At 40.0% G+C, this 13,526-nt stretch overlaps 2 protein-coding genes across 7 annotated transcripts in view; one reads left to right on the top strand and one right to left on the bottom strand.

Annotated features, from left to right (window-relative positions):
• Positions 1-228: 228 nt before the first annotated feature.
• On the bottom strand, positions 229-735 carry LOC131857765 (MFS-type transporter clz9-like). Its single transcript, XM_059210482.1, has one exon. It carries the CDS (start codon positions 733-735, stop codon positions 229-231), a length of 507 nt encoding a protein of 168 aa, XP_059066465.1.
• A 5,827-nt stretch (positions 736-6,562) lies between these two features.
• The window catches only part of LOC131071575 (uncharacterized), a 65,483-nt gene continuing 58,519 nt past the window's right edge, over positions 6,563-13,526 (top strand). For 5 of the 6 annotated variants that reach the window (XM_058007477.2, XM_058007492.2, XM_058007485.2 and 2 more), the window contains exon 1: positions 6,563-7,349. In XM_058007477.2, the coding sequence (XP_057863460.2) occupies positions 6,953-7,349 (397 nt within the window). In that variant the 5' untranslated portion in view covers positions 6,563-6,952. The remainder of the gene's footprint in view (positions 7,350-13,526) is intronic. The other variant, XM_058007515.2, reaches the window with a different exon arrangement.

Raw genomic sequence — 13,526 nt, forward strand, 5'->3', positions numbered from 1 at the left:
TGGTGAAGGCAAGCTAGATGTCTCATGTTCGTCTTTGCCTTCCAACTCAACACTGAGATTCACCACCCCTTCCACCACCTAGGATGGTGCAATTCGCTCGGATGGAAGGCCAAGACTCTCGTCCAAAGTGTCAACCGTAGCTTCATCAATGTTGGTAGCTGCCTTTTCCATGTCAACTTGTGCAGTTGAATCCGTTTGACGAATAGCTGCAATGTTTTCCGCAACCACTTATGGGGAGACATGGACTCCTGAAAGGCTGGGCATGTTTTGCACTTCAGATGCATCTTTCCCATCATTAATGTGGGTTGTGGTGCTAGGCTGCATGTCTTGGGTGAGGGCATCAGGATTGAGGGGCCATATCCCCGTCCCTTTGAATCTCGCAACAATGTTTGAAACAATCAATGCCTTGGCCAAAGACTTGCTGCTCAATTCTGCCAGTTCAGCCCTCCTGATTTCTATATTGGGGAACCTTGCTATCCATGCGACTCTTTTCGATTTGAAGTATGTTTTGAATGGAGAGAATACACTCACATCGAGTGCCTGCAATTTGTGAGATCCATGAGCTGGTAATGTCAGCAAGTCTATGCCTAACATCCTTGCCTCCTGGATGGTTGGCAATGCAACATGGCTGCCATGTTCGTTGAATATCAACAGGCACGTGTTTGTTGGTGATACACCCCTAGAGACAGAGCGCTTGAAATGGTGCAACCAACTCATGAATAGTTCCTCGGTCATCCACGCATGTTATTGCAATGCCATGCAAGCACCAAATTCTCATTTAGCTATGTAATTATGCAATTGCCTCTTGCCTTTGAACAGGTAGAACCCTAGAATGCTTTGTGCGGAAGCATTAACACAACAAAGAATTATTATCCACTCACAGCTCTTTGGAAGCATATAAGACACGTTCTGACTTCCTTTCCTCACAAGCACCCTCATTGCCCCATTTCTATCGGCCATAAATCCTGTTTCATCACAGTTCCAAATGTGGGCGGGACTATATGGATTAGCAACATATGCTTTTAACAATGTCTTGTAAAAAGCAGAAACAACTATTGGTCTAAGACATAGTGCTCAGTCTTTGTCGAGGCCTTTGGCCATTTGCAAGCTGAGTTCACGATGTATGGCCTTGAATCCAGACCACCACGAGTTGCCAGGCCATCCTTGAAAGGGGTTGGTCTACCCTCACAAATTTGAGAGACAACTTTCTTTAAGTTTATGATTTCAAGACCATGACCACAACCAACCATCTCTTGGCACCACTACACAATCTCCTCTTATTCTTGATATGTGAGGATGGTTGGTGGACCTTTCTTGGACGTGGTGGTCAGACCACCCAACCATTTTGACAGTGTTGTAGTTGGGATGCCCCACTTCCTTGATGCACCCCGTATGGACATGTTGCTGTCCTCAACATCTTGGAGTGCACCTTCTATGTCTGTTGCCAACTACAACTTTTGTTGCATTGTTACTTTTCTTGTAGTTGAAGGTGGACTAGGTTCGTCCATTGTGGCCGGGATAGGATGTTCATTTGGATCGTCTGTTGCTATGGGTATAGGGTCTGCCTGGGTTTGAATAGGAGGCGGGGCTTCTGCTTCAACATTGAAAGTGATACCCCTTTTTTGTGAACGCACCCTTGTGCATGCTAATCTCTTTGAAGCACGAGGAGGCATCTTGTCCACACAAAACAACATGAACATGAATGCTAGCCATGGAAACAATGATTAATATCAGCTATACTCTTTTGAATCTTAATACTCTGAGATCGAACCAACTGACCATGTCATTTTGTAAATCGACGAGTGCTGATCAGTGCCAACAGTGATGCTTGATATGGAATGAATGTGCAATTACAAATTGAATGACAACAAGGTGCAACAAGTCAACGAAGCTTAAATAGTAGGACTATGGTTCCCTTTTACGAAACTCAAAATTTCAACAATTGTTTGATTGTTTTGTGTATTGGACACTTGTTTTATTGTTTTTGTATTAGACATCTATTCCGGTATGGATTCATGGTTGAAACCTTCTGGGTCTTCTAGATGTGGGGTTGTAGCTAGACTATGTTCTTTCCAAAGAATTACTTCACTGTATAGACCGGAAGGGGTGCTTGGCTTACAATTAGGTTGGATGTATGTTTTGGTAAAAATCCACGATGGGATATGTTCATTCACTACTGTATGATGCAGACATTGCAAGGACAGATTTTGAGAGCATTATTGGACCTGAGGACCATAGTTTACTAAGAAAAATCTATTGATATAGTTGGTTTGCCACGATTGGAGGTTGAGTTTGAATAATTTTGAAAAGAAACAAGATCTTGTGGGAAAGACAAGATCATCACAGGGGTATGGACAGAGAAAGAATTGGTCAACATGTTGACCATGCCTGGCTAACCACTCTTGCTATGCTCGGATTTGGGGATATGGGATGTTAACGGGCTATTCTGTGGGTGGAATAACAGAGTGTGAGGTGGGGAAAGTTTCACGGAGATAGTTCAGGATTTCATAACCAACATCGTCTGGAGATAGGGTTTCGACAAGACCTTCACTTGTTAGAATCTCATGGACCTTGAGATAGTTTTACCTCTCATATTGATAATTTTTTACAATCTGATAGCGTTAATTTGTGTTTGAAATTTCCACGCTCTGCGGTATTCATGTGCATTGTCTGGAATGTATCATTGTCAATCTGCATCATGCTATATATTACAAACTTTGCATGTGACCTCAAAACATTACTTTAATTTGTATATACATACATGCACATTATCATATGTATATACATACATGTAGAATAATTGGCATGCATTTCAACATGTTATTTGAATTCAAAGATTAGATTGGTATGGAATTGCTAAACACTTGTACATGTCTGTGAATGCAAATATTGAATTGGTTTGCAATTGCACAGTAAGTCGTATTCCATTCTATAGATTGACAACCATATATATATGTATGAATAGTAATGCATGCAGTCACACGCACACACACACACACACATACGTAAACACTCACACACACACACATGTACTCACAGATACATATATACGTAAATATGTTTCAATGTATGTATATATATATATATGACTTTATATATAATCACATATGTGTGTGTGTGTATACATACTCATTTGTGTATATATAAATATATGTGTATATGTGGACCCCATCAGTTCATAGGAGGGAGCCAACTCAATTGTATACATGGCGAAGGGTGAAAGATGGGAACCACCTCATATACAATTGTGCATGTATTAATTGTATACGCATGGCAATTGCGAAGGGTGAAAGTTGGCAGCCACCTCCTATACAATTGTGCATGTATTAATTGTATACGCATGGCAATTGCGAAAGGGTGAAAGGTGGCAACCACCTCCTATACGATTGTGCATGCATTAATTGTACGCATGGCAATTGCAAAGGGACACAATTATTAATTGCTCAATAAATGAAACAAGACGGAGGGAGAGAATACATCTGGAGGCAATCATTGAAAGAGCAGCGAAGTTGCTATTTAATCTGTTGGTGGGATAAGTTTCAGTTAGTTAAAAAAACATTCCCTGCATAAATCCAGAAGGTTTCTTCATCTGTGCACTCGACGTGTGTAGTGTTTGCAGAAGACATGGAAGCCACCTTTACCCTTTACACAACAAAACAACAACTGGCCTTTAGGGGTAAGATCATCGATAAAAGGTTGAAGGTTGTATTCAAGTTAAGGGATGACAGGTTTCTTCAGTACTTGAAATTGTTTCTGGGTGAGTGTTTGATGAACATAGATCACTGATACCGGACGAATGCGAACATCGTAGCGGCTTGGGCTTGGCAGATTGGGAAAACTTCAGAGAAAGTTAAATGGTTGTTGAAAGAAATTGTGGGCGATGAATGACTGCTCAATCTTGATGAACTTGTCCTAAAGGCTATTCCAGGGCTAGGGTTTGAAGTGTCTAAGCGAGAACCGGGTCGTGGGGGTGGACCGCATAGCAAGGTCTGCTGAAACCACACTCGGATGGAGGATGCTAGAGATGTGGCTCATTGAGAGGAAGAAGGCAGATGAAAGAACGTCGAGTGGTGCAAGTGAGGGAACGTCAGGAGGTGCAGGTGAGGCGACAGGAGAGGGAATGTTGGGAGGTGTAGTTGAGGCGAGAGTTGCAAATGACATTGGTTATTGGTACGAAGTACCAGAGGTTCCTGAGGAGTCCAACGACGACGAAGACTACATCCCCTCGCCCAAGCAAAAGAAGCGAATGCGAGATTGAATGAATATATGTGTGTATGTGTGACAAATTTTTGGTAAGCATTATATTTCTCAATGTTTTTAATTTAAAAGTAGCATAATACGTAGATTTCAGTGGGAATGGTTTCTAGGAATGCTTGGGATTAAACGTTATACTTTATATAGTTTGTAAAGGAGAAAATGTGAAATAACACTGTGATGTAGAAAAATATTTATGGTAACAAGAACAATACCCGTGTGCTTTTGTTGAATCTAGTCGACTGGTGTGCGTGTTTGCCACTCCGTGTTTTTGCTTTCTGTTTTTCTCTTGTATTGTATTTCTTTCAAATCCGACTCTTGCAATGAGATGAGAATTTCTGTTTTATACATGGATTGCGTGGTTTCCCCCTTTTTAATGTGTTGTTTTGAATTTGAAATTTGAATTTGCATTGTTTGTCCATTGAATTTGCAGATGTAATTCATTTAAGCCTGATTTGATTGTTTTTGGCTGGAGTTTGGTGGCCTTTGACAGTTTTTGTCGTCGTTGCAGGTGGGAGTTGGCGTGAAGAGACGTGAAGGAGACGGGATGGGCTGTACACAGGCGACAAATTGTTGGGTACTATGCAAGGGGAAGGAGGTGTCGTGACGCCGACGTGGACCCAAACCAACCAAAATGTGCTGTGTGAAGGGTCATGGTTGGGTCCACACATGCCATGTTGGCAATATTAATGTTTATGTTATGCTTGTTTTATTGGCGACTGAGGCCGCATAACAAAAACTTGGTCATGTTTAAAAGTTTTACAATGACATTTTAATTTTGTTAGAGGGGTCCACTCTTTAGCATGGTGGCACGTGAAAGTGCCCACGTTGACATATGTTTATGTAAAGCGGAAAATCGCGATCGAACCCTAGTTGCTCTCCCCTCTTCCAACTCCGAGGAGAGAGAAGGGAGAGTCTCTAGGGTTGATGGTTTTCACTTAGGGGAGAGACTTTACATTCAAAAGAGGGGTTGAAACCCACAAGATCCAATCCCACACAATGCAAGATTGGATGCTAAATGTGTTTCAAGGGTTAAGAAAGCAAGGCCACCCTCTTTTGTAAAGAATGTTGATAGAAGAATTAAGCTAGGAATGCATAGAAAGTGACAAAGATTCGCTTATAAACTGAGATAGGGATATAGGATGAAGCTGCGGACCTGGAATTAGCAGTAAAATGTCGATACGGCGCTGTCCTGCAAATTTGAGCAAAAGTTGTCGGGACGATGGCGCCCGACGTGCACACGGTCCTCCGAAAAATCCGCGAAACGAAGGGGGATTTGTTCGTCTCTGCACAAGGATTCGAGATCTTCAATTTCAGCCGCGTACCTGCAACCTACACACAGAAAAGCGAAGACGATTGGGGGGTTAGGGATTAGGGGTTTGCCTTTAGGTCAAACCCCGGTTTTGGAATTAACCAAGAAATGAGAAATGCTGTAAATGTAATGTAAAACAAGTACTAATACCTTGTTGTAAGGATGTTTGTATCCTTATGTGCGAAGGTATAGATGTTGTTGTTTGTTGTATTGTTGTATGTTGTATGTAGCATGTAGTATGTGATCTCCTCTTCAATGGTTGAATCCTTGTCTTGAATGCAACACTTAGCCTTGAATGGAGACTTAGAATGATCAATTGCTTGAAGGAATGCTTGAATGCTTGAATGCTTGAATGCTTGAGTATAGTTTCCACGCTTTTTCCATCATGTCGAATGAAAGAGGAAAATGTAGTTTATATACTTGTCAATTAGGGCTGATAGACTGATTTTCCTGACCTTAGGCCGACCAGGAAAGATAATTTTCCAATTTGCAAACATAAAGACCCGAAGTCCAAAAGAGACCGGGCCCAAAATAGGACCCAGGGACCAGAGTGCTGGTCCCACCTCCCGGGACAGCAAGGTGCAAAGGAGGTTCAGGCCAGGGTGCAAGAAAATGCAGTTTTTGGTGTCATGAGCAAGTTTCGGGGTCTCCATTCAGGTTTAGTGTTGCGTCGCCATCGTGAAGACCCAAATGCGGTCGAAATTGCAAGTGTCGCAATTTTAGGACGCTACAGTTTATTACGTAAATGCATGTTTTAAAATTTCCAAATGTTATACAATGTTTTATGTTTTTTTGGTAATGGATACATGTATGGCCCCAAAAAATGTTATGTTTAATGGGAATATTTATGCAATTTTTTCCCATATTTTTGATGTGTGGTTGCCCAAGTGTTGCCGAATAAGACTATGTAGACCCACGATGAGCATGTTCTATATCACCTTCCAGACCAGCGCACGGCTCCTCTCCACTATATAAAAAAACAAAACAGCCGATTTTCACCATTAGACTCGCAAACGAGGGGTAGAAAAAGACAGCACATATAAAGAGCGAATTGATAGATGCTAGAGCCATTTTGTATGGGAAATCCACGATAAATCAGATCCAACGCTTTTCTGCATTGTGAAAAACAGCTCATTTTAGTGCCAAACGTTAAATCCATGTAGGTATAGACGCTGCATTACTAGCAAATAGCAAACAAATAAAAATTTCTACTTCATTTCTGTTCAACTAAAAAATGGACTTGCTTCAGTGGGTTGGGTTTCCTCAGATGCGCAGAGGGAAGACCATAAACCAAACCAATAGATCGTAGGCATCTGTACTATGATTGTTTTTAGTTTGTTGGATTTCTGAGTGGGAGAAAAGAAGTGTTTCTAGGTAGTTCCAGAGATGGCTGAGGACCCATTTCTGGAGAGGCACCCACAACATCACATTTACCTCGAGATTGACAGAGTGGAAGCGGAAATTCGAAGTGTGCATGATGAGAACGAGAAAATTAACGGGGAGATCAAGGTAGAGGAGGCCAAGATTGATGCACTGAGCAAAGATATCAAGGAATACGAGAACCAGCTGAAGGTTTTCGAGCTCAGGTTGAAAGAGGGAAGAAATATCGAAGAGAGCATCGAAATTGGGAGACAGAAAAGTTTGGTGGAGCAGAGGTTACGCAATCTCATTACCTATGAATCGACACTCATTGTCAAAACGTCTTCCAGAGCAGAGGTCTTGCGCGCCCTTGATAAAGATCTGGTTCAGCTTTATGGCCAGAGGAAGGAGCTCCGTCAAGCAGGTAATTTTAAATTTTATTCACCTTTTATCGAATTTCTTTTCGATGTTATGAGTTTCTATGGAGCGGTGGTGTTAATTTCGAGAACAGTTGGTGGCAACTTTTAACTTTCTTTCAAAATTTATTTTTCCGTTACAACAATTGAAACAGATAGAAAGGCAATTATGTTGTGTGTCAGAGTATTCAAGTTCGTTTTTTCCAGAAATACGATCTCCATTGCGGGGTTCGTTCATGGCAATATTGGTTTTAGTTCACAAGTTCAATTTTTAATTCTTTTGCTCGGTAAATCTTGTCCCAGTTTACGGGCCATTTTTTAATGAGGTTAGTGGACTTTGAATTTGAAGATTTTATGCCATGAAATTTAGGACATGCTCTCTGAATGGGCTGCCTTGTTGTAGTGAGAGGGATTTGAACCTAGATCACACTATTACGAATGTTAGTGGTTGCAGTTACACAACAACCTCATGGACAAGTAAATTATTATTATTATTAACTATAGTACATGTCTGAGTCTGTCACTATCTACCAGGAGTTTAGTAATGGTCTGTATGGTAAAAAAATACACAGTATGTACTAGAATTTACCACAAAAATCCTATCATACTATTATCCTATCAGTATACAGGAAACCCTTAGCAAAATTACAGCTACTTATAACAAAGCGTTTACATATTATAATTTATTTTATGTTCCATGCCATTTCGGGGACAGGGGTGGGAGGGGACGCATTTTGGAGACAGCAGTCCAGAGGCCATTTTTTTGGGGAAGTTTAACTAATATTGAGTAATATGACATCAAAATTAAGACAGTGACAGCAGCATAGCAGTAATAAAATATATTATGACAGTAGTATAACAGCAGTAAAATTAATCATGATAGTAGCGACAGTATTATAACAGCAATAGATGTATCACGATTCAATTTTGATAACAGTTAATGGTTATATCGGTTATATAAGTTCTTCACATTCATCAAGGAATTTTAAAACAGTTTTCTTTTTTAATGTCATGAAGGAATTTCTTAAAACTTTTTTAAAAGTTGCCTTGCCATAAGGATGTTTGGACATCGTTGGGATGGTCAAGGGACATCCTGGCTGCCCGTAACGCCCTTAACTCAAGCCATGAGGCTTAACCATGCATTGGCTGTCCTTTCCTTGGATTACCCAAGATGAAGAGGACTTAGAGCATCATTCAGTAAGTGTTAAAGTCTTTGGCTTGTTCTTTATTCTATTCTTAAGTTGTGGGCACATCTTTTTATGCAACTTAAGTGACTCTTAGCCTAAAGACTTTATATTTCCCCTTTTGAGTTTAATGTGTTAAAGAGACAAGTATTTTAAGTGATTTTTATTAAGCACGTGCCTAAAGGTCAAGGGGGTGTTGGAAATAAGGAGCCTATTCGCTCATTTTTGAGGGTTTTATTTGGAGTACTAGATTGGGTTTGCAATGTATCTATGGCTGAGATCAAGTCATTCTTTTGGGAGTCATTAATAACATATTAGGGTTCTCTTGGAGCTCATTATTTGTGATCAGACTTTTGTCTATTGCTGCTGCAATCATTTGGCTTGAGGCTTGAAACCCTCGAGTATCCCTGGTTTCAGAGAGACATATGGGATCCCCTTAGTCAGTAGGGTGTGTTTCGATTAAAGGGATTTCATTTGGGATGTCCTAGCACATCATTTTCAGAGTTGTCTATTCTTATCAGGTTTTGGGGACCATTTTGAAGTAGTGATTAAGAGGAATCAGAATCAGATTTAGACAACCTACAGCAGTAGTCCTGCATGTTTTTGAGCATCATTGAAGCTTATATCAACAAGGACAAGTCTGTCATTTTGGTGAGACCCAATGCTGATTTTCTGAGGGTTTTGGCATGTTAGGCTAGCATTTTGATGACATTTTCTGAGGTATTTGAACGTTATCCTGTATATTGCTTGTAAGTTGTAACATTCATCTCAAAAAATTAATATCAACTATTTCTGAAAATTCTGGGCAGTTTTATGTGTGTTTCCTGTAACTCTTTGGTACTTAGAAATATTCAGAATTTTCTATAAATTCACAGAAAATCAGAAAAATATTCTGAGTGTAGATCTTAGTTTGTTAAAGGTTTATCTATTTGCAAATAAAAGTTCAGTGTTTTTTATTTTGTATTTTTGGAGAATTTTTTTATTTTTCGACTATACCTATTTGGAGATATTACAGTGGTATTAGAGCTGCAAGTCTTGGCATCTTGTCTGGATTGGTAATATGCGTGGAAGGGGTGGTCATAACATTGAAAAAAAGAAGGTAATGATGGATAGCTGTGATCAACCACCTACATGGGTGAAGAGGAGACAAAACAAATGTTTGTGGAAATGTTAAAACAGTTACAAAACACCAATCTTTATTTGAGTCGGTTGATAACATAGCAAATGGAAGAGATATGGTGCATGTGGAGAGAGGAAAGTAGCAAATCTGCTGAAAACAATGAACATTCTACTAGCAAACCTTTGGGTTCATCACAATGTAGACCTTTCATGCCTACCTTTCTAAAAGAGGATGAGCCTATATAGGAGTACCCTTGGAAAACAATGAGGATGCTGATATTTTCGCTAAGTATCAAGCTTTCGGGACAAATTTTCAGTCAGCTATCTCTTTTGGAGATTATTTGGAGGTCACCAAAAGCACAAAACCAAAGCCAAATCAGTGGAATCAAGGGTAGCAAAATTATGGGCTACAAAAAAGGCTAGGTCGTATATCCATGCAGAGCTTTGATGGATCATCCAAAGGTACAGCTAGAGCTTGGATACTCACCCTGCCCCAAGTCAGATGAAGGAGATTGAGGCCATCAATTTTGCTACCCTTCACCTTGAAGGAGTGGCACATGAGTGGTGGTATCAAGGTTTAGTGACATAGGGTCATGGCGCAATAGTTTTTATGATTGGTTTTGCACTACATTGATAGAGCAATTTGACTTCAAGGATTCAAAAGCACTCTCCAGAGAGTTGGCTTAGTTGAGATAGTTTGGGACATTTGATGCAAACATTTTAGAGTTTCAGCTGTTGTCAGTTGTTACTCATCATTTTCATTGAGTTAGAATAATTCTTTTGGGTCATTAAGCCTCTCCCTATCTTCGTACTTCACATTCCTTAGTTCCAAAACTGCTCGATCGGCCGATCAACCTTATTTAAGGCGTCAAGTCTCACTTACGTCAAAAGGTGCCCAACCCTTTGCTTTATTGGTCTATCACTATTTGATGGAAGTGTAACTCATTTGGTCTTCATTGTCATCAAGCTTCGTTCCACCTGATCTCTGATCCCCGATAGTGTTGTGTCAATGGGCCCCTCATGAGTCTCATATCGGCCGAGTGCACTCTAGGGATCTTTCCGCACACATGTTCGATTTTTCCATTGTTCTTAAAGAGTGCGATAGCCCGATGCTCCGATGGCAGCAACCCCATGATCAACAACTTGTGCGGTGACGTCAGCACAATACCGATTTGTAATAATTTCAAAGGATCTCCAGTGGTTCCAGAAAAGACATCTGCCAATCATTTTTGCATCAAAAGACTATTTTCATTTTAAAACTCTCCATAATATCTTTGATTCATTAAAGAACTAAGCATTATTGCTATATTCACGGGAAGATGAAAGGATAAAAGGGGAGATAATTTGGGAGCCAAGAACTTTTTTCAAGAAACTGTTACTAAGAACTAAAAGATTTTCTAGGAAATCTATTTATAGTAATGCTTACCAAAAAGAAAAAAGGGGAAGAGGGGGAAGTGATCTTTTCATGCATTCTTGTTGTACAGAGAGATGAGTCTGTGAACTCATGTTTTGACAGTGAAGAAATAAAGAAGATATTTTTAAATCTTTGAATTTCTTAATGTTTTCTTTAAATTGCAATGAACTGTGTTTCTTTGTGGTTACTCTTCAATGTTACTCTACTATAATGAACTGTATATGTATTTAATTTTGGAGCTTTGAATTCAGATTAAATCATCTATTGAAAAGAGTCTACTATTCCTTCTTTTCCTGGATAACATCCGTGGGTGTGGAATAAATAAACTTTGTGTTATTTATCTACATTCACTTCATTTTGAGTTTAATTTTTCACATCTACTTTCATGGTTATGGGTAGGTGTCAGTTTACCTTTTCTGCTTTTTGGTGAAAAGCATACCTTGTTTTCATTCATTGCATATCTTTCGAAGGTAGCTGTACCTTGTAAAATAAGCAGAGAGCACTTGCAAATACCGTTGCAAGTGACTCAACTGTTGGTCAAATTGTCATTGATATGGGCAAGAGAGTATAAAACTGAAGTGACAAATCTGTTAACTAACACATTAGTGATGGTTTAAGATGTGACCAAGAGGAGGTTGACTTCTTGGTTCATAGAGGGTTTGTTAGAACCTCTCAGAGGTTGGGTTAGAGATTTTGATCCACCATCCTTGTAGGACACTATTAAGCATTCAAGGAACATGGAGCTATCCACATTGCAGGCCAGATTTCCTAGCAAGTTTTCACAGAGATCCTTATTGTAGAGTTTGTCGTAGTGGAAGGACAAGAAACCCGAGTTTACTAAACTAGCGAGTGAGTTTTCTAGGCCAATTGATGGTGCACCTCATGATTCAAGGGATGAGTTGAGATAGAAGAGGCTTTGCTTTGATTGTCGTTAACTTTGGGCACCTAGACATAACTGTAGAGGTGGGGGCAAGGCCCATTGGATTGAGGTCTTCAAGGATCCTACTAAGATGAGTTAGATTAGACACAGGTTCTCAATGAGCAGCATGAACAAATGGGTATAGAGACAAGTAGAGATGAGCATCAGGATGATTTGGCACAGATGGATGGTGCGATTGCTACCATCACTAGCATTCCACATTATAACACCTTCAGAGTAAGGGGCGTTATGCAAGGACAACGAATCGTTTTTGATTGATAGTGGGGCTGCCCACAACTTCTTCATTGATTTTTCCTATGTGAAGAAGCGCGGTTTGCAAGTTGAGGAGCATGATGGCTTCTTAGTGTGGGAAACAAGTGGCATGATGATGCTATGTTGTGTTAATTGTGTTCCACAATTGAGTGTGACTTTGGGTAATTACACCCTTACTGATGACTTTTATGTGGTTGACATTGATGATACCAATGTTGTGCTGGGTGTTCAGTGGTTGCTTTCTATCAATCCATATGTCACAAACTTTAAGACAATGCAATTGAATTTCACAATAGATGGTTGGAAGGTGGCATTACAAGGCTTTTCTTCAAATGCTCCTAGAGACATTGCATCCAAGAGGATGGAGAGATTTTTTCGGCATTCAAAGGTTGAGTGGACAATGTATTGTTTAATTTCAGATAAGTTTATTGATATAGGACAACATGGATATCATGTTGACGTAGAGGGCTTGTCGGACAAGCACAGTGTGGTGTTATCAGATTTACTGCATGGTCTACCTTCGGATCATGGTTTTGAGCATGTTATTGAGCTTGTAGATAGCAAGCTAGTTGTTATGGATCCCTACTATCATCCTAAACGAGTCAAGGATGAGATTGAGGAAACTCTTTGGGAGTTGCTTGATGTGGGACATATAGGGCCTAGCTCTAGCCCCTTTGCTTCTTTTGTTGTCTTGGTGAACAAGAAGGATGAGACCTTGAGGATGTGCCTTGATTATCGTGCACTAATAAGAAGACCATCAAGAACAAGTATCCTATTTCGTGCATTGATGAATTGACAGATGAGTTACATGGAGCAATCTATTTCTCCAAAATAGACCTTTATTCTGGATACCATCAAATTCATGTTCGAGAGCAAGATGTGTATAAGACAACTTTCAGGTGCCACTACAAACATTTTGAGTATTTGGTGATTCCCTTTGGGTTATCAAATGCTCCAGCTACTTTTCAGTCTTGCATTGAACCATGTGTTCAACAAGTAGTTGCAAAAGTTTTTGCTAGTTTTCTTTGATGACATCTTGGTATACAACAGGTGATGGGAGGAGCATATTAGACACCTAGATGAGATGGTAAGTATCTTAGTGGCTAACTCCCTTTTTGTGGGAAACCTTTAAGTGTGAGTTTGGCATGACCGAGTTATTAATTTTGGATATGTCATTGGTGAAGGTGGTGTGAAGGCACATAGGGAGTAGATTCAAGCTATACTTGATTGGCCACCACAAAGAACATTTCCCACTTGAGGGGCTTCATTGGTCTAT

The sequence above is a fragment of the Cryptomeria japonica genome, chromosome 1 (assembly GCF_030272615.1).
Source record: "Cryptomeria japonica chromosome 1, Sugi_1.0, whole genome shotgun sequence".
Classification (NCBI taxonomy): Eukaryota; Viridiplantae; Streptophyta; class Pinopsida; order Cupressales; family Cupressaceae; genus Cryptomeria; species Cryptomeria japonica.